At 52.8% G+C, this 18485-nt stretch overlaps 7 protein-coding genes across 7 annotated transcripts; 3 read left to right on the plus strand and 4 right to left on the minus strand.

Annotated features, from left to right (window-relative positions):
* Positions 1-236: 236 nt before the first annotated feature.
* On the minus strand, positions 237-1364 carry alkB (oxidoreductase, 2OG-Fe(II) oxygenase family; the record flags this gene model as incomplete). The annotated part of the gene is made up of 2 exons (XM_056940521.1): positions 237-994; positions 1070-1364. 2 exons carry the CDS (start codon positions 1362-1364, stop codon positions 237-239), a joined length of 1053 nt encoding a protein of 350 aa, XP_056804801.1.
* Positions 1365-1748: 384 nt separating this feature from the next.
* nimX (cyclin-dependent serine/threonine-protein kinase CDC28) lies at positions 1749-2912 on the plus strand (the record flags this gene model as incomplete). The annotated part of the gene is made up of 4 exons (XM_056940522.1): positions 1749-1785; positions 1856-2364; positions 2421-2584; positions 2654-2912. The coding sequence occupies 4 exons, from the start codon at positions 1749-1751 to the stop codon at positions 2910-2912; spliced, it is 969 nt and encodes a 322-aa protein (XP_056804802.1).
* A 949-nt stretch (positions 2913-3861) lies between these two features.
* On the plus strand, positions 3862-8490 carry N7459_001338 (Alpha/beta hydrolase fold-3; the record flags this gene model as incomplete). Its single annotated transcript, XM_056940523.1, has 7 exons — positions 3862-4305; positions 4364-4550; positions 4606-5131; positions 5193-5298; positions 5349-5540; positions 5590-6617; positions 7161-8490. 7 exons carry the CDS (start codon positions 3862-3864, stop codon positions 8488-8490), a joined length of 3813 nt encoding a protein of 1270 aa, XP_056804803.1.
* Positions 8491-8870: 380 nt separating this feature from the next.
* N7459_001339 (transcription factor domain-containing protein) lies at positions 8871-12142 on the minus strand (the record flags this gene model as incomplete). Its single annotated transcript, XM_056940524.1, has 8 exons — positions 8871-9798; positions 9852-10007; positions 10067-10291; positions 10347-10479; positions 10529-10737; positions 10792-11772; positions 11911-11993; positions 12056-12142. The coding sequence occupies 8 exons, from the start codon at positions 12140-12142 to the stop codon at positions 8871-8873; spliced, it is 2802 nt and encodes a 933-aa protein (XP_056804804.1).
* A 479-nt stretch (positions 12143-12621) lies between these two features.
* Positions 12622-13707, minus strand: N7459_001340 (lactoylglutathione lyase GLO1; the record flags this gene model as incomplete). Its single annotated transcript, XM_056940525.1, has 3 exons — positions 12622-12797; positions 12866-13612; positions 13674-13707. 3 exons carry the CDS (start codon positions 13705-13707, stop codon positions 12622-12624), a joined length of 957 nt encoding a protein of 318 aa, XP_056804805.1.
* A 1142-nt stretch (positions 13708-14849) lies between these two features.
* N7459_001341 (uncharacterized protein) lies at positions 14850-15982 on the plus strand (the record flags this gene model as incomplete). The annotated part of the gene is made up of 2 exons (XM_056940526.1): positions 14850-15280; positions 15358-15982. The coding sequence occupies 2 exons, from the start codon at positions 14850-14852 to the stop codon at positions 15980-15982; spliced, it is 1056 nt and encodes a 351-aa protein (XP_056804806.1).
* Positions 15983-17123: 1141 nt separating this feature from the next.
* On the minus strand, positions 17124-17929 carry N7459_001342 (uncharacterized protein; the record flags this gene model as incomplete). Its single annotated transcript, XM_056940527.1, has 3 exons — positions 17124-17428; positions 17484-17730; positions 17789-17929. The coding sequence occupies 3 exons, from the start codon at positions 17927-17929 to the stop codon at positions 17124-17126; spliced, it is 693 nt and encodes a 230-aa protein (XP_056804807.1).
* Positions 17930-18485: the final 556 nt, after the last annotated feature.

Consider the following 18485-nt stretch of genomic DNA (forward strand, 5'->3'; position numbering starts at 1 on the left):
GGCGGGGCTGTTGGGGTCAGTTGGAGACGCGGTCAACGCGAAGAAGATACAGAGGTGTCTGGACATCCCAGAGCCTTGGGATATTGTCCACAGGGAAAGCACTGGCAAATAATCTCGTGTTCGGGGCTATCTAGTGTAGATTGATTGCTTTCCTGGTCGCTGCCAACTGGGAGAACGTTATGAGAGCGACAGCACGCTATTGCTGCTCGGAAGAATCGAGTTGTGTAACGAGAGCTTCAGGAAACAAGCGAATCGGTTTTTTGCTGCACGTTGAGAGCAATCTGTTTGCCAGAAATCCACCCTCTCCACATTCGATAGGGGGACGGCGGCGATCCTGGTGTATGCTCTCCGAGTACTGGCCAGCCCGCCAACCAGTTCGGACAGGTCGAAGGAAGAATTCTGGGAACGGCGTGCCAGGCGGATCTTGATGTTCCGTTCATGAACACGGCGTCTCCCGACCGCAGCCGGATCATCTCACAGCCATTCCCGTCCCCATGGCTGACCATAAGCAGACTATCACAACCAAAACGCACACTGATCAATCCAGGTTCACCCTTTTCACCCGTCTCTCGGTGTGCACTAAGGGTATCTCCCGCAGAGTGGAGATTCAACGAGGCCGCTCGAGCTTGTGCCTTTGGAAATGCGGCCTGCAGCACTTTCGCGATATCTAGTGGGAAGGAAGACAAGGGTTCAGCAGAATCGATCTGCTCGTCCTCGCTTCCCAGGGTGATCCAGCGGAGTTTCGTCTCCAAGGCATTCTGAACGCTCAGAGGTTCATGTGCCTGTGGATCTTTGGGATATAACAAACGCGTTGGATCATCCGCAAAGAACGATTGCACGCCTGTGCAATCCTCTGTCTCTTCAGGGTATGTGACATTCCAATGTAAATGTAAATTCGTCTGGTGCCGAGGATTCGGAAGGTCCCGGTGGAGTAAGCGCGATAGCATTTCAACCTGTATGGTGGGCGGAAACAGGAAAGGTATCATTGCGAAGCCTGCGAAGGGTCAGGAGAGGGTTCTTGGTCCTGCTGGGGTCAGTTTAACAGGGTCAAAGATAACTCCATGCTGACCAGGAATGGCATCATGAGTAAAGACAGGAATGTTTTCTGTCATCGGAGCATGCTCCTTGTCGGGAGCATGAGCACCATGAGTAAAATCATCAAATGCCAGTCGAAGATCCTGACTGGAGATGTACTGCGAGAGAGTGAGGCCCGGTGGCAGACTGTCAGGGTCTAACCGCCACAGGTCCAGGATGTTGGGATCATTGTCGATATCTGATAACGGAATGCTCGAATACTTCTTGTAGCAACGATGAACCACATCGGGTGGCCGGTCCTGGGCATTCAAGCCTTTGATTTGGGCCATTGCTTCATTGCTGGAGCTAATGTAGAGGGTGAGTGGTGAGTTGTGAGAGATGATCGCCGTGCGGCAGGAAAGGTACGCGCTCACCGCTTTCCCGGCGGCGCGGGGAGTTGTTTGTTTTCATGGCCTCCCCACCATGGCCTTCTTGTCTGAGAATATCTTCAAGTCGACAACTGCAATTCTGGTGTAGGCGCCGGTCTGAACTGCAGTGGTCTCGCAGACTGAGTTCTCACCTGTACGTCTCATTGATCCCCTCCCTCCTGTCCCTCCTTGCTTCCGTCTTATTCGTTTTTGCGTCCCTACATTCTGTGTCTCGCCAAGTTTCCCGTCCTATGGCATTTGTCTAATATTCTGGAGAGCAGCAAAGCATCAGAAGTCTTCCCAGCCATGGAGAACTACCAGAAGATCGAGAAAATTGGAGAAGGTTCGTGCTCCTGACGCGGTCATCTGGGTTGGTTTCCCCGGACATAGCTCACGCGTCAATTCTTTCATAGGCACCTACGGTGTGGTCTACAAGGCCCGTGAGCTTAACCATCCCAACCGTATTGTTGCTCTGAAGAAGATCCGCCTCGAGGCCGAAGATGAGGGCGTCCCGAGTACCGCCATCCGCGAAATCTCGCTCCTCAAGGAAATGCAGGACCCCAACATTGTTCAATTGCTGAACATCGTCCACGCCGATGGCCACAAGCTCTACCTCGTCTTTGAATTCCTCGACCTCGATCTGAAGAAGTACATGGAGGCTCTCCCGGTCAGCGAGGGTGGTCGTGGCAAGGCTCTTCCGGACGGCTCCCAGATGAGTGCCAGCCTGGGACTGGGTGATGCTATGGTGAAGAAGTTCATGGCCCAGCTGGTGGAAGGAGTCCGATACTGCCACAGCCACCGCATTCTGCACCGTGACTTGAAACCCCAGAATTTACTCATTGACCGCGAGGGTAACCTGAAGCTGGCCGATTTTGGTCTCGCAAGAGCGTTTGGTGTTCCCCTGCGGACTTACACCCACGAGGTAATCCTCAGCCACTGAGAGACGTCACGTTAAGCTTGATTATTGACTCCGCTTAGGTTGTTACACTCTGGTATCGTTCCCCGGAGATTTTGCTCGGTGGCCGTCAGTACTCCACTGGCGTCGACATGTGGTCCGTCGGTGCCATCTTCGCGGAGATGTGCACGCGCAAGCCACTTTTCCCCGGAGACTCTGAAATTGACGAAATTTTCAAAATCTTCCGGTTGGTGCTACATGCCCCCCCCCCCCCTTTTTTTCACGTTAGTCCGGTGACATTAATGTGCGTTTGTAGTGTTCTCGGTACCCCTGACGAAGAAGCATGGCCCGGCGTCACCTCTTTCCCCGACTACAAGGCCACTTTCCCCAAGTGGAAGCGCCCCGACACTCCCCTAGTTCCCGGCCTGGAAGAGGCTGGCTGTCAGCTACTGGAGGCTCTGCTCGAGTATGACCCGGCACACCGGCTCTCGGCGAAGCAGGCGTGCATGCACCCTTACTTTCGACAGGGCAGCTCACACTACTCCGGTCGCGGCTCCCGTAACGGTTTTCACTAAATGATGTCGTTTCAGATATTCCGTGTAACCTTATTCATGACGGAGGATCGCAGCACAGCGCTGATCCTTCTAGGGACATGTGTTTCTTTTTTTGTCTCTTCTCTTCTATGTATCTGGCGTTCATCGGGGAGTAACCAGGCGGGCGGGCTTACTCTTATCACCCAATGGTTCTTTAGTCAATGCAAGGCGTACATACCCCTTTCGGTTGATTAGTGTTGCAGACTTTGCATCGTCCAAGGCCAGTAGTGTGTAGGGACATTCCCAGGTAGTATCGTCCTCAGGTGGCCTGTAATTCAGACGAGTCAGCCTCGAATTGGTATGTACCCAACTAGACTAACGTTGGAGTTATCGCTGAATGTCAAGAGCTAGGTTGCACCGTTGGTTGCAGCATCAACGCCATATGTCACAACTTCGCTGAAACCCTTCAGCTGCTCGTGTCAGAGCTGAACGCCCCACACACGATCCGTTGGCGGTAGAGGCCCATTGATATTCTTGGGAACGGGAGAGCCAGACAATCACCACCATGCAGATGCCGAGAATGCTTCTCTGTCAAGTTTCTGCAGCCAGGGCGAACGCCCCAGAAGAAGATCCCTTGGGGGCCATATTGGCACGGCATTCGCTGCGAGCTGAAGGAGGGAGGAAACGAGCATATCGATGAGGGGCTTGGGGGCCGTGGTGTGCGCCTGTTCATCATTCGCTGGTCAGCGCGAGTCTGACGCATGCATCTGCAGCCTTACGACGAACGCTAATTATCGAGTGCTCGAGTCTGCGAATCCGAGGCTGATGAGGGTTCTCGGCGCGGCGTGAGTGTGGCGGAGGCCGTGCAGACGCGAAGGGAAGGACAAAAGCGTTCCCCGCCCTCGCAGCGACTTCTTATTTACAGCGTTGCACGCGGAGAAGTCACAGTACCCTCGTCCCCTTGACCAGTTCCTGACATTCCATCTGCACCATGGAATACGACGACGAATTGGCCGGCATGGGCTCGGTGCCGCCAGCATCGTTGCGTTCCCGCTCTAATAGCCGGCCGCCGCACCGGGCACGCTGCCAGCCGCCCCAGGAATCGGTGAAGCAGTTCTGGGAACAGTTCACCACCAAGTATCCAGGCAAGGTGTACACCGTCTTGCCCGATAACCCGTACGCGCGCACGCGGGCGAAGCGGGTGCCCAATGGCGTGGTTCAGGGCCACGAGGCCGTCAAGTCGTACGAACAGGCCCGGCGAGAGTGCCAGAAGTCCGTCGAGCGGATTGTCAAGGAATGCGAGCGAGTCAACCAAAAGTACTCGGATCCGCACTTCGACATTGAGCTAGACCTCAAGTCGGGTCGGAGACACTACCTGGATGGCCTCGACGAGGTGAATGAGGAGATGAGGCCCCGTGGCGTGAAGCGAGTAGCGGTTCGTTGATCACCAGGAATTGGACCCAAATAGATGAGCAGTCACTGATGTCGCCTAGGAAATATTTGAGAAGCCCCAGTTCTTCGTCAATGGACCGACGGCGTCGGATGTGCGCCAGGGCAGCGACGGAGACTGCTGGCTGATGGCCGCCCTGTGCACGATGGGCAACAAGGAAGAATTGATCGAAAAGATCTGTGTGGTGCGCAACGAAAAGGTTGGCATTTATGGGTTTGTGTTCTATCGCGGTAAGTTGTTTCAAGACCGACATCGATCGGACAACTCGTCTGACACCGATTCTAGATGGCGAATGGCAGCAATGCATCGTCGACGACAAGTTGTACCTGCGGGCTGCCGACTACGACGAGTCGGTGGATGAGCGTCCGATCTGGGATGATATCAACCGAACCGACACCGAGGAAGAGTATCGTCGGGTGTGGCAGACTGGTTCGCGCGCGTTGTACTTTGCGCAGTGCGTGGACCCCAATGAGACCTGGCTGCCTCTTCTAGAGAAGGCGTTTGCTAAAGCCCACGGCGACTATTCGGCTATCGAGGGCGGCTTTGTGGGAGAAGCCATTGAAGATCTGACCGGAGGTGTCACGTCCGAGGTGCTGTCCAACAATATCCTAGACAAAGACCGCTTCTGGTCGGAAGAACTCATGAAGGTCAACGCTGAGTTCCTCTTTGGATGCGGAACGGGTCTTTTCTCCAATTGGTTGGATCCGAACTATAGAGGGCCTCCGCGAGACCGGAAGGGAATTTCGGAGAACCACTCGTACTCCATCATGGAAGCCCGAGAGATCGATGGATATCGCTTGCTCCGACTGCGGTACGTTCGGCTTCTCCAAATCAAACTCTCAGCCAGGATACGACATGCTGACATCTTCTAGAAACCCCTGGGGTAAGAAGGAATGGCATGGCGCCTGGGCGGATGGATCGGAAGAGTGGACAGCGGACTGGATGAACCGTCTCGGTCACAAATTTGGCAACGATGGGGTAGGCGTGCTCCCCTTTTGCTCGCGAGAGCGCGACTGACTCGTTGATAGTTCTTCTGGATTTCTTACAACGACCTCCTCAAGAAGTACCAGCACTTCGACCGAACCCGTCTGTTTGGTCCCGAATGGACCATCACCCAGCAATGGACCACATTGAATGTCCCCTGGTCTGCCGACTACCACCGCGTCAAGTTCATTATGAACGTGACCCAGGGCGGCCCAGTGGTCATTGTGCTATCCCAGGTTCGTCCTTTCGAAGTTCCCTCTCCGTGGCTTCTGCTGATAACAACAGCTTGACACGCGCTACTTCAAAGGGTTGGCTGGCGAGTACAGGTTTGTCTTGAAGTTTCGAGTTCAGAAAGAAGGCGACGAGGACTACATGGTGCGCAGCCAAAACAGCCACTTTATGAGCCGATCGGTCAACGCCGAGATTGACCTCGAGCCTGGTCGTTACCAAGTTCTGATGAAGATTACTGCCTTTCGTCAAGAGGATGTTGATTCAACAGAGGAAACCATCCGCCGTCTGGCCTCGACACGTCGGGAGAAGCTCGTGCAAGTTGGACTGTCGTATGATCTGGCACATGCCAAGGGTTTGGTTGCCGACACAGAACAGGAACGCTGGGAACGAGAAAGGCAAAAGACCAACGAACGCAAGAAGCTTCGCGATGAAACAAAGCACAGGTTGCAGAAGGAGTGGATTCGTGAGCGCAAAATGGCTGCGCGCCACCACCGCATCGAGGCTTGTCTGTCCGGCAAGCTTCCCAATGGCATTCCGCGGGAACGAAGCCCAGAGCCTGGTCAGACAGCACAAATCCTGAACGACAAGCCAACCCAATCGCCCACTGAAGTCGGCAGCATTTCCAGTGAAAGCAGTGAACGGAGACCGACCCCCAACGGCTCGGTGCCGACTATTCAATTCAATGGTCTACATGCTAGACATGCGAGTCGTTCTAGTGGCTCTCGACGATACCGGACTGACTCTCCGCGCCCTAGCCTTAGCACTCGCATTGCTACGGATACCTTGGATAGCAGTGATTTGGAATTGCTGGAGGGCTTCGAATTCGATAGCGACCTCGACATGCCCCCAGATGAGGCTGACACTAAACATCAAACCCCTATGCCTGAGCATGACCCGCCTGCTGCTGATCCCTGGAACGCAGTGTGTGTCGTTGGATTACGAGTTTACTCCAAGGACCCGAAGCTTAGTCTGGAGGTGGTTCGCCCGATAATAGAAGATGATATCGAAGCCCCTCTGGACCGAGATGACCCGGCAGCTTCGGCGACTATTGAGAAGGCATTTTGGAGCACGCGTATTAATCCGTAAATGGGGCTCTCCTCGTTTGAATGGGCCTGCATTGTGCCAATGGATTGATCATATAAAGCTGCATGTATTTATAGATCGACAGAGTGTTGCAGTTCCTTTATCAGTACCAATTAGCAAAATCAAGCGACGTGGGATTCCAATTTGACTCTTGTTGCAACCAGTGCTGAATATTTTAGCCATGATTTGTGAGATCCAAAACAGTACCTCTTGTTGTTGATGTTGTTGACCGCGTAGAGCCGCGCCCGCGCCAAGCCTTATTCTGAAATCGCGAACCTCACACTTCAACGACCCTCCCTTGATGGCGCTATGCGCCTTTTCATTCATCATTCCCGCCACCTGGCTTGTAGCCTGTGTCGAAGAAGTAGTGGTATCGGCTTCGTCTATCTGAAAGGGGTACGTTCACTTTCCAATTCGTCGAACTGCGTCGATAAGACAGTCTCGATTCCCGTTGGCAACAATGGATTCGTGTCTCTGAGGTACAAGCTCTGTTCTATCCACCTATCCACTTCATTGAAATTCGGAGACTGATTGAAGCATAGAGTAACGCGACAAGCCTCATTAAGACCATCTATCGATGATCAATCCTCTTCAGGACCCAATGTGATCCTTTATCTTCCGCCAGGTCCTCTGTTCCGGGGGCTTGGTGCAGATTACATCGCAGCCAATGGAGAGTCAGTGGATGAACTTGAATCTGATAGGAACTGGGAGGTTGGATCTTCAAGCTCCCGCCCATCGCCGCAGCATATTCTAGCTTCCATCACCTCTGCCACCGTTGTTACAGTCAACTATCGCCTTGGCACCGTAGTGGGGACATACCTTCCAGACTTGAAAACCAAGTCGGATCTCACGTCGAATTCAGATTCAGATGACGGTGTCTCTGGATCCAGACTCCCTGCAGAATTTCACCGATATCCAACTCCAGTGCATGACACGCTCGCTGGGTTCGACTGGATCCAGACTCGCCTGCGACCCACACAGCTTGGAGTCTTCGGCCAGCACATTGGCGGATCGCTGGCACTCATGCTGGCACTCACAGAAGCCCAGAATGTCCGGGCAGTCGCTGCTTTGGAGCCCGTCTGTGACTGGCCCGGACTAGACGAGTACTGCACAACAGCAGAGACTGGGGTTCCCGAAATAGCACCAAACAAACAGAAACGATCGTCCAAGAAACCATCGCGCTCTTTCGCGCCGCCAGACTTGGTTCCCCTCCTTGAGGCCCGTGAGCACTTCTTCTCATCCCCCGAGCGGTGTTTCGACGCGTTTGCCTCGCCCATTCTCTTCCTCCGCTCGGCCGGGCGCGACGTCCCCAGGGCATTCCCGCAGTATCTCACGGGGCCGGAGTACCCCGTTCCAGTCATGAAAGATGCTCACAAGACGACCTCTGCAGAGCAGCATGATGCGCCGTCGGGGTCTCTCTGGGATAGAGATGTCTACCCAGACGCGGACGTGGATGAGGAGCTGGAAGAGGCTGCCGTCACTGTGTCGCGCCGTCGAAAGGCTTTATCTCGCTGGCCTCCGCATGGGCTTGACTACGGTCTCAGTGGACAGACATGGTCTGGCCCTGGCCACGGTGTCCGTCGCATGGAGGTGCAATTGCCGTGGGTGCGTGTCTTCTTACCGAAAACGCGTGCTGGTTTATCCTCAAGCTCGGATGATTCGTCCCACTCGGCCGCCAAACATAGAACCCCACGTACGGTCCTTGATCGCCAGGGCAAAGAAATGGTTTCCGTAATGCGACGGGCGTGCTTCTTTGGCATGGAGAAGGGATTTGGAGAACGGAAAGTGACTATATCACGGGTCGATGGAAACCTAGAACGAGAAGCGGGGGATTGGCTTTGCGGAAGATTCAAGGATGATATAGACGAGTAGGTTCATATTCGAAAGATTTCGGCTGGAAATCACTTGAATTGACTAAATGTGTATAATATCGAGCTTTATATGATGATAGGAAATACCTTCATACTTGAAACATCAAGTAAACGTCAACATACCCACCAACATAGGTACCGACGTAGGCACTCTCTTACGAAGAGGACTCGGGTTACGCCTGTGCGCACCTATTCTTATAGACCAGAAGCAGGCGGCCAAAGACTCTACTGGTATGTGGTGGATAAATCCGGGCTTGATTCTTCAAGTTCACCAGGTCGTAGCAATCCATGCCAATCAATACAATGTAGTTGTGGAACATAGGAAAAAAATATCCACGAGTATGCACATTTTCAAGTCAATTGCCCTTACACCTACTCGTTCTATAATGACGAGCCTCCCAGTCCAGAACTCCCATTCGGCGAACCCCACCACCCATCAATATCTCCCAGATCTGGCAACATGTTCGGGTCATTTGGAAAATTGGGAGGGGTGATGGCGCCCATGGTGGCAGCATCATTGCCAGCTCCCAGGTTTCCGGACAGAACACCCAGGCCTGAGTCTTTAACCCAGTCTAGATCACCCGGCTGAGAGGACGTCGCAGCAAAGGATCGTGGTGCATAGGATGGTGCATTATGTTGTACGGAGAGGGTCTGGGAAGGCTGGTTCGATGAGTTGGCGGTAGAAGATACAGCCATAGAAGTGGAAGTTCGCCGTGGATGATAATGAGATGTTTCTGTTGTGACACGGCGAGCTTTCTTGCGAGAGGCATCTGTTTCTTGGCCCTGATGGGATGAATGTATCGTCGAAGGCTTCTGCGACGAGCCTGAAGGCAGATTGGCGCTGCTGATCTGTCTTTTTGCACCTGAGCCTGATCGACGGATGTGGGCTTGCCAGCGGCGCTGAAGAGTGACGAGGTAGTCGCGAGTGCGCTTAGCGTTCTCAAAAGACTGACCTAGTTCGTCGAGAGCACGGAAGCAAAGATTCAAGTATGCGACCATCTCGGCATTGCGCGGGTGTGGCTGATTCACTTCGCCAGGCCTGCTGGGCATAAGTGGGGAGCTGGATACCGTAACGAACAGTAGCATCAAAGCTGCACTAAAAATTATTGCCACAACCTGGTTGTTCATTCGCCGGAATGTATAGTGCTTCTCGTATATGTGAAGAAGACGTGCGACGGCCGTGGCGGAATCAATGCACATTCGCCTAGCGTGATGATAACCTGGTCCTTGGCGAGGACTCCGAGGTTGAATATAACTCTTAGAAACCCATGGTCGGTGAAAGAAGATGATTATTTGGTGGTATTGCATGCTGCAAATCTTGTTAGAAAGCCAAATATATACTGTTCCACGTGGACTACTTACTGCAGTATAAGAAGATGGGGCAGTTTCGGCGTGGTGTCATCGTCCAAATTGACTTCAAGGGCCGAAGGAAGGTTAGCCTTCCAGGCAAATAGATCTTCAGTCACCTGGAAGCATAGTCTCTGCAAATCGTGTCGAGATATATCCGAGCATCCGTATCTGTATATATGTTAGATCTATGTGTCCCACTATGACTGCAGAGAGTAATCCGCACGTACAGGATATGACCGACAGGGGAGATCATGTCCCACAAGACAACAAATTGCCTACAAATCAGCTCATTCGGGTTCTTCAATCCTGCCTCAAATACCGGCGATCGAGCTTGAAGACCATATGGATGCCAAGTTCCTTCCTTCCCTGCACCAAGGGTAGAGGCAGGCTTGGGTACAGAAATGTCTCCTGCATTCATGCGAAATGGGCGACCAAGATAGAATCCCCAGAAACTAAGGTCATTAGACGGGAGAGCCATTAGAATTAGGTCAGGTATTCAGCACTAACTGGTCTGCAACGTAACTTCCCCAGAATGCTGCTCGTCTCACATCAGCCTCTCGAAGGCTTATTTCTCCCTGGCTGACATATGGTGTCATATCGACGTGCAGCCCGAGATCAAAAGCAAGCCGCATGGACATTCCTTGGGAGAATATTAGCTATGAATGGTCTTGGAAGATCAAGCCACATACCGCTGTAGAGCCAGCCCCGTGCGTCACGGTTAGATGCCCCTTCATGACAGCTTAGAAGGACTAAGGCTTGAACGGTTGCGACACAAGGCGAGTCAAGCTCAATCTCCAAGAGCGCTTTGGCTCTGTCTGCGAAGAATTCTGCGAGTGATTTAGGAAATGTAATGAATGTCGGGTGATACCGTGCTTCGAAAGCACTGCCAATGGCGCACCTAGGAAAAGTCAGCATATTATTCGAAACCAAAACACGCGATATTCAAGCTCACATCGCATTAGTGAGCACCTCAGAGTAGAACGGAGTGTCATCATATTCATTTCGCCATTTGGATCGAGCGGTCATGTACATCTCCTTGTCCACCACATAAATGCTGGGGTTCTGCCAAGTGAAGTACAGCTCGAGCAAGTGATCCTCCAGGGTTTGATCGACAGACTGACCAACTCGCAGGTGGTTTAGAATATCTTGGCCATCATGACGCACTGTCCGCGCATCTGGTCGCTGGCGTTGCTGCGTCGCAGACACATCCACGAGATTGAGGTTGGAAGTGGCACCGTAAAACCGCAGATGCCCATCTCCTGCAATTTTCAGAGTTCCGATGCGATTGGACAGCTGTTCTATCACGTCGCTTTCCGCTTCATTTTCTTCATCACTATCGGAATCGTGTTCTCGGTCGGCTGGTAGCTGCCCAAGTAAGACTCCAGGCTGCTGGGCCATGTCCATGCCAAACTGGAAGCTATCCGGGCTTAGGCCAGTGTTTGTCGGGAGTCCTGACCCCCCGTTGATACTGGCGTATATAGTCTCCAGGCTTTCTGCCGTTGGAAGAGTGAAGCCCCAGTGGACAAAGTCCTGATGATCGGGGGCACCTTGTACCATTCCAAATGGGTTCCAAGATTCCAGGGATGAGGTCTGCTGATTAGCAATTATACCCTGAGACGAAGATGACTTCGGGGTCGTGGTATCGACATGTGACCGTGGATTCCCATTCGGAGATGCAGCTGGCGGACTCTGAACCGAAGATACACCGGAGACGACAGGCGGCTTGGTCTCTGATAATGACTGTTGATTCTGACTAGTTAAAGACGCTCTCTTTCTATTCCCACGAGGAATTTGAAGAGTATCTAGTACCCTGTTCATGCCAGCCTCATCTTCAGGCTTCATAGGCGGTGGCTGTAGACCTTGATCATAGATGAATTGGCAGAGCTGGTCGATTCTTGCGGAGAAGAGCTCCGTAGCGGCTCGAAGAGACACTCTAGAAGTGAGGTCAGTGATATCGCATACCGTGCCTTGAGCTGCATCGGCATGTGTTAATGCCGGCCTGGCAGTTGTCCCCATGAAGGTCCTTGCATTCAATTGTCCATCGAGAAAGATGCTCGGCTTAATCACTTACTTGCGTTTGTCGTCGCCATGTTGATACTTGCAGTCTTTCCCCTTACGTCGGCAGTTTTGACAGTGTGGCGTTGATCCATCACACTGCGACCAGGAACTCATTAGGTGCCCACCATCAATCATTTGCGCAAGGACGGGATGCGTACTCTGATCTTGCTCTCTCGACAAGGCACACAGGCGGTTGTTAAGTGCTTGCGAGGTAACTTCTTATCCTTCTCTGGCTCAGACGACATGGTTCTAGCCACAGGATGGAACTGTCGGGATCTTGCGGCGTTGAGCTGGGGATTCTAGTTCCCCCCGTGGGGGTGGCGTTCGAAGGGCACTTAGTTGCGCGCTCGAGTCCGGACGCAGGAAGTCCGGAGTCACCCAGTAGTAGACATAAAGTCACCCCGCATCAGCAGGGACTGTCAGGTCCATCGTCGATGTGCAACAGAACCGCAGAACAAGAAGCGCCCGCACAAAATGTTCGTCCGGGGGCGGGGAGAAAGAGAAAGGGTCCACCACGCCCGGCCTATAAGACGCACGATGACACGACGATAAGCCGGGGCCCCATTGCTCGACTCCGGGCTGCACTGGGGTACAACGACGGTACATTGCTTTCCGCGACACTATTTACACCAGAAGACTAGGGAGCTTTCGGAATGGAGATCGCGTGTCACCATCACACTACTATTCATCTACAGAATCCCTCATTTTCCAATATTTCACCACTCTAGACGTTGGAGGTGCGACGGAGCCGCTCGTTCTGGATCACCTCGATCCAGTACCCATCGGGGTCAAGCAGGAATGCAATGTTGCTCATCCGACCATCAGTCAGACGCTTTTTGAAGTTGACGCCGAGGGAATCGAAGCGGTCGCAAGCCGCCTGCAGGTCATCTACGGAGATACCTAGAAGAGGAGGAAATCAGAGGTTAGACGAGATGGAAATATTCCCGAGGTGGCACAGTGGAACTTACAGATATGGCCGAATCCTTGCGGCTCGGTGTTACCGTTGTGGTAAACGGGCCCTTCCTGCGTCTCAGTGCCATAGTTCCAGGTGAGCTCCAGGAGACCTTCCCACTCAGCAACACCGTTCGACACGCCCTGCTTGACTTCTGGGTTGGATCCCGGGTAGCCTAGGAAATACAAGTTAAACTTGTTGTCAGGGTTCTCGATGGTGCGGACCAGAGTCATGCCCATGGACTCCTGGTAGAACTTCAAGCTGGCCTCGGCATCCTTCACGCGCAGCATGGTGTGGTTGAGTCGGTAGTTGCCAGGATCGGTGGTGGTTGACAGAGCCTCATCGGTGCGCTTGATGATTTCCACCCAGTAACCATCGGGATCCTTGGCAAAGGCAATATGACGCATGCGACCCTCAGTCAGCTTTTTCTGGAAAGGGTAACCGGCATCCTCGATGCGCTTGCAAGCGGCCTCGATGTTGTCGACGGAGATGGCGATGTGGCCGAACCCTCGGTAGGGCTCGGTGTTGCCATTGACGACGCTGTAGTCGGGATCATTCTCCGTGCCATAGTTATGGGTGAGCTCGAGCACGGCGTTGCGGTCGGTGAAGTGGGGGTCACCCTGGAGAGAGGCGGAGCCATTGTAGGCGAGGAAGTAGTTGCAGAACTTCCATTGGGGCATATCCAGCGTTTGGATCACGTTAAGACCCAGAAACTGGTAGAATTCAAGCGATTTCTTCGGGTCTTTGACCCGGATCATCGTGTCTATGTGGGCATATCATGTCAGTGGCGTAAAGGCATCAGAAGCGAGGACAATGGCACGAACGGTTAAGCTTGTAAGTAGAGGTATCGGACGCCATGGTGAAGGATCGCGCGACTAAAAGCGGTTAGGTGATCTGCTGCTAGGCACAGGGGAAATCGCAAATCTTACCGGCTGGAACACGGGGAGTGAGGACCCTTGGAGATAGACGCGAGAGTCGAAATAGGGACAACATGGTCGACGTTCGGCACGGTTGGAGGGGAGATTTCGGTTTTGTCAGCGAGGGGGACGGTGGGGCTCATGATGGCAGCAGGTAGAGCTCGGTACGTGCCGACCACGGAGTATCGGCGAGGTACACGAGGGTACTTGGACATCCTAGTCTATTGGAAGATAGATTTTATTTTATCGTATGATCTTCACCATCAAGCGATACTCAGCCATGCTTCATCTCCATCCCTATCCGATCGCAACCTTCACCGCGATCCACGTAGCCTGCAGCCTGCAGCTCCCAATAGTGGATGCGCCTTAACGGCGCGGGGCCCGCGACTCTGATCTTCCCTTCTCCAATCCCCATCCATCTTCTTCTCTCTCTCCTCCCTCATTGCACACATCACCACAATACACGCCCCCAACCCTCGGGCGCATTCTTACACGCACAGGCCAGGTTCGTTGTCAACTTCTCTCTCTGCACTCCCCAGCGGCACACTCGCCCTCATCTCTGCCATTGGCCTGTTCCCCTTCCCCAGGCTTCGTGTCGCATGCCTCGCTCCTGAGCCCTTTCTTTTTCGCATTTTTCCCTTCCCGCGCCTAGCACACTCGCATGTTGCCCGAATCCGCCTTGCCTGCATATCCCTCTATGACCTCCCAATCATTCCCTCCCTCGTCCGCACGTTCTCCCCCGGCCTGCAAGATCTGCAAGATGGCCGTGGTCCGCGGAGCCTCGCATGGATCGCATGACTGGCAGTCGTACCCTGGCCCTCATACAAAAAGCACCGCTTTCCTCCGCGGTTTTACTCTGTGCCACCGGCCGCGGTTGGAATCATCTGGGCTTGTCATCTGGACCAAGCTCCGTTGAGTCAACGCCCTCCGAGTCTCCGAGGTGCTCCATACTCTTCCCACCTACCCGCTCCAGAGAGCCCGTTATGAACACACTGCTTTCGTGCCTGATCCCGCTCGATTTTCGTTGGAAAGATACAGAGGACGACGGCGCTGGTCTCTGTCTGTGCGCTTGTTTCTATGGCCATGGGGCTGAAGATGGCTGAGTACGATCCTCTTCCAGTCACAGATTACTTCTCCAAACGCGAGCCCGCGACCCACCACGACGCCCCGTTCCTCCCCTACTGGGCCCGCTACCACACCCAGTGCGCTCAGAATCTCCTCGACTGTTCCGACGAGCCGATCGAATACGACCACGACGACGAGGACTACACCGACAATTGCTTCTTCTTTCCCGAGGACTGCTCGTGGACCCCGCCCAAGAACTGGGTCGTGGAGGCGCATTGCCCATCAGTCAAAGAAGCCCAGACGAAACAACTTGAGAAAAGCGTCGGGTCTGGCCAGGATCCCGCTGACAACATGATTCCCGGCCTGCCCGATATTAAGATGCTGGACTCGGAGGCGTTAGGTGACCTTCTGGAAGACAACCTCTCACCACCAGAGATTACAACCATTCTGTATGGCTTGCCTACTCTTATCTTTAGCGCTGAAGCCCTAGCCCCAGGATACCCCGCTGATGTTCTTCTGCTGCTAGTGTGTTCGCAACCAATGGCGCCGTCTTCGCTTATGGCTCTTCCCTCTCGTCCCGCCAACTGCGGAATCTGAGTGCAACCTATGGCGCCGCATACACATGCTACGCCAAGACCGCATCAAGTGGGAACCTCACCGGCGTCAACCCGGCGAGTCACCCATCCTCCTACGTGACAGCCCAATCAATGTCACTAGGCGACGTGGGCTCGATTGTATTCGAACTGGACGATTCCGTCGCGGTGGTGACTCGGATCGCCGACAAAGTCCTGTTGGCTGCTGTTGGCCCGTCGAAGCCTGATTCGGCTACGACTACGACGAATGGTATTAATTCAGACCACCTCGGAATCGAGGGTGTGGCACCATCGACAGACTCGGCAGCTGGGAATGGGACGACATCGGATGTTTCTCAGGGCGATGGCTACGCGCCTCCGTCTCCGAATCCTCCCGCCCACAACGGCAACCTAGATACCCAACATGAGATCGACCGTAGTGCCGATCTCGCTAGGCTGTCCAGCTTAAACCTCTCCACCTCACCATCCGTCCTGCTCGCCTTGGAGTCGAAATGCGCAGCACTGGGCCGATTCCTTGGGCAGAAACTCTCCGATCTGGAGAGTCCAGAGGACTTTTGAATGATGGGACCAAGAAGGCGTGATGTGACCATCTGTCCTTGCGTGTTGCAGGCTGGATCATTGGCACAGCGCTTGAGGTATTTCTACCCACGCAGGTGTATCACTTACATGAATTTACGACTATTCCTGAGATCGTGAATTTTGGGTTCGCTGTACTTTCTTCCGTGACTAACGATGGGGTCTCTAAGCGCAAGTTCGCGTGAACGCTAGTTCTAACGAGGTAATGATATTAAGAAGGGCGCAATAAGGAAATAATAAACTGCTTCCGAAAAGTTATCGAAGGATCCTGCTCGGTCATGTTTATGGGTCCTTGTATGAAACCGTCTGCGCTAGCAGTTTCACGCCAAACGTGATGTCTGACAGGCGACTATGTCCACCTAATGGAGGCCCAACCGGGCAACCAGCAACGCCGTTTGGTGGTTTAGGATGATAAATATTGGGACGTTCCAGAATGCAGACAACCGCAGTCGATGACCATCGCCATGGAAGTAACCTTGGAACATCCGTACCTATCTCATATACCTTGAAATCATTGACCAGTATTGCGGAGAGAAACTCTTCACGTAAGTATCAAGAACGAATGGTTCCCATTAGTCTCAAGGGTGTGTACCTATGTACTTAATTTCCAGCGGGTCCATTCTATATAAATGCGCCCCGTCATGCACCTCGTTCGACGCTAGGCCCTTAGTTGACGCAGTGGAAACCCACGTGCAACAATAAAGAGAGATTTCTTGCTGGAATGTTTTTACTAGGTCATTCGCGGTTCTTGTAACATCATAATATCGAAGATTCGTATTTGGCAGCTCCACCTCGAATGGATTATCCACTGGTTTACGCACAGCCGGCCCCGACTCGAACTTTAGGGTCGCTGAAAAAGGAACTAATAGAAGAAAGGGGTAGGATTTGTTTTGCTACGTGCGATGATGAATAGGAAAGTAGTGCAAATTAGCCCATAGCTAATACCAGAGAATATCCTGCAGCATCTGATGTTATGAAACGCCTACCAACTCTGAAATCCCCAAACCCTTGAAAGTAATGCCCTAGAAACATCAACCCCCGATGTCAAGAATCGCCGACCCGTAAATCCAGCCCTCTAAAGATACCAACCTCAAATGCACCAGTCCTCCAAATATAACTCCTCTCATTGATTCGAGTTCAGCACCTCTCTGAGTTCGTCCATCGTCAACGTCAGAGAGAGGAGCGGCCGGGCTTCAATGTTTTCCTCAAAGACTTCCGCGAGCCACCGCTGGAGGTCTTTCTTCAATGTCTCGGGATAACCAGCGAATCTGATTGGCCATTTGCGGTTGACAAGCCACCTGAGGGTGGCCATAATATCCATCATATGGCCACGAGCCTTGGCCAAGTTGTTCTGACGCTGGGAGTCCTTGGCTAGTCTCCATGATTTGAGTTTTGTCAGGACCAGAACGGCCGGATGGAGAATAGGGACTAGAAAAATCATAATCAGTCAAGAGTATACTATGCTGGCGGAAGGAGGCCGCACTTGTAGCCCCAATGGTGCGAGTCGAATTGTCACTTGGCAGCACCTTGTGAACATTTGAATCAGGAGCCGGGACATTCCAACGCAATGCGCGCTCGCTCGGATTTCCCAGGACGTCGATGAAAACATTTGTTCCGTGGTAGTCGTAAAACGTGCTCGGCTTGTGCCTCTTCGTCTCGCTGAAGCCTGCGATCCCCAGAAGGAAATTGACGGCCTCTTTGCGAGTCCTGTCAGTGATAATGTCGATGTCCTAAGTCTGGTCAGATCGAGTAGGCCCTTGGGACGCAATGAAATTGGGAAAGGCATACACTGGTCACACGTTCGCTGCCTATCAGACTCGCGGCATAACCCCCGACGAACATAAACTTGATGTTCACCTCATTGAGGATGCTGATGATCCTGTTCGCAGCAATATCCAGATGGCGAAACTCCACAGGCTGTGGCGTCATGGCTGCGATAGCTCAGGCTCGTAGAAAGAGTGAAGGATACCGTGGAAAAGTCAGGTAAACTGACCAAGAAAAAATCCTGCGATAGACTGTATGAGGTTTGTAACGAGGCAAAAGATGGTGAGAATGAGGATAGTGAGAAAGAAGGTGACGAGAAAGAGAATGGTGAGGTGGATGATGAGAAGGACGATGATGAAGGAGAGGATGGCCAGATAGAGGATGACCTGCTGGAGGATGAAAGGAGGGTTAACATGATAGTAAGAGAAAGATGATGAAGAGGAGAATGATCGTGAAAAGGATGAAGATTAGAAGGAGAGGAGGAAGAAGAAGAAGAAATGAGAAGAGCAAGGGAGACGTTTTTATATTGAAAAAAATCCACGCAGTCTACTTGAATGTTTTTCACTCTTTACTACACATATGTCGATCCAGACAGCGACTCGAATACCAGCCATATCTTCATGCCCCCGAATTACCTGAATCATTCTAAAATACGACCATAGCCTCGACACTTAACGCCGAAGACACTGGAGAGTCCTAATCCCTCCCCTGTAGGCTCATA

The sequence above is a fragment of the Penicillium hispanicum genome (genome assembly GCF_028827665.1).
Source record: "Penicillium hispanicum strain IBT 35686 chromosome Unknown utg000001l_segment0_segment0, whole genome shotgun sequence".
NCBI lineage: Eukaryota > Fungi > Ascomycota > Eurotiomycetes > Eurotiales > Aspergillaceae > Penicillium > Penicillium hispanicum.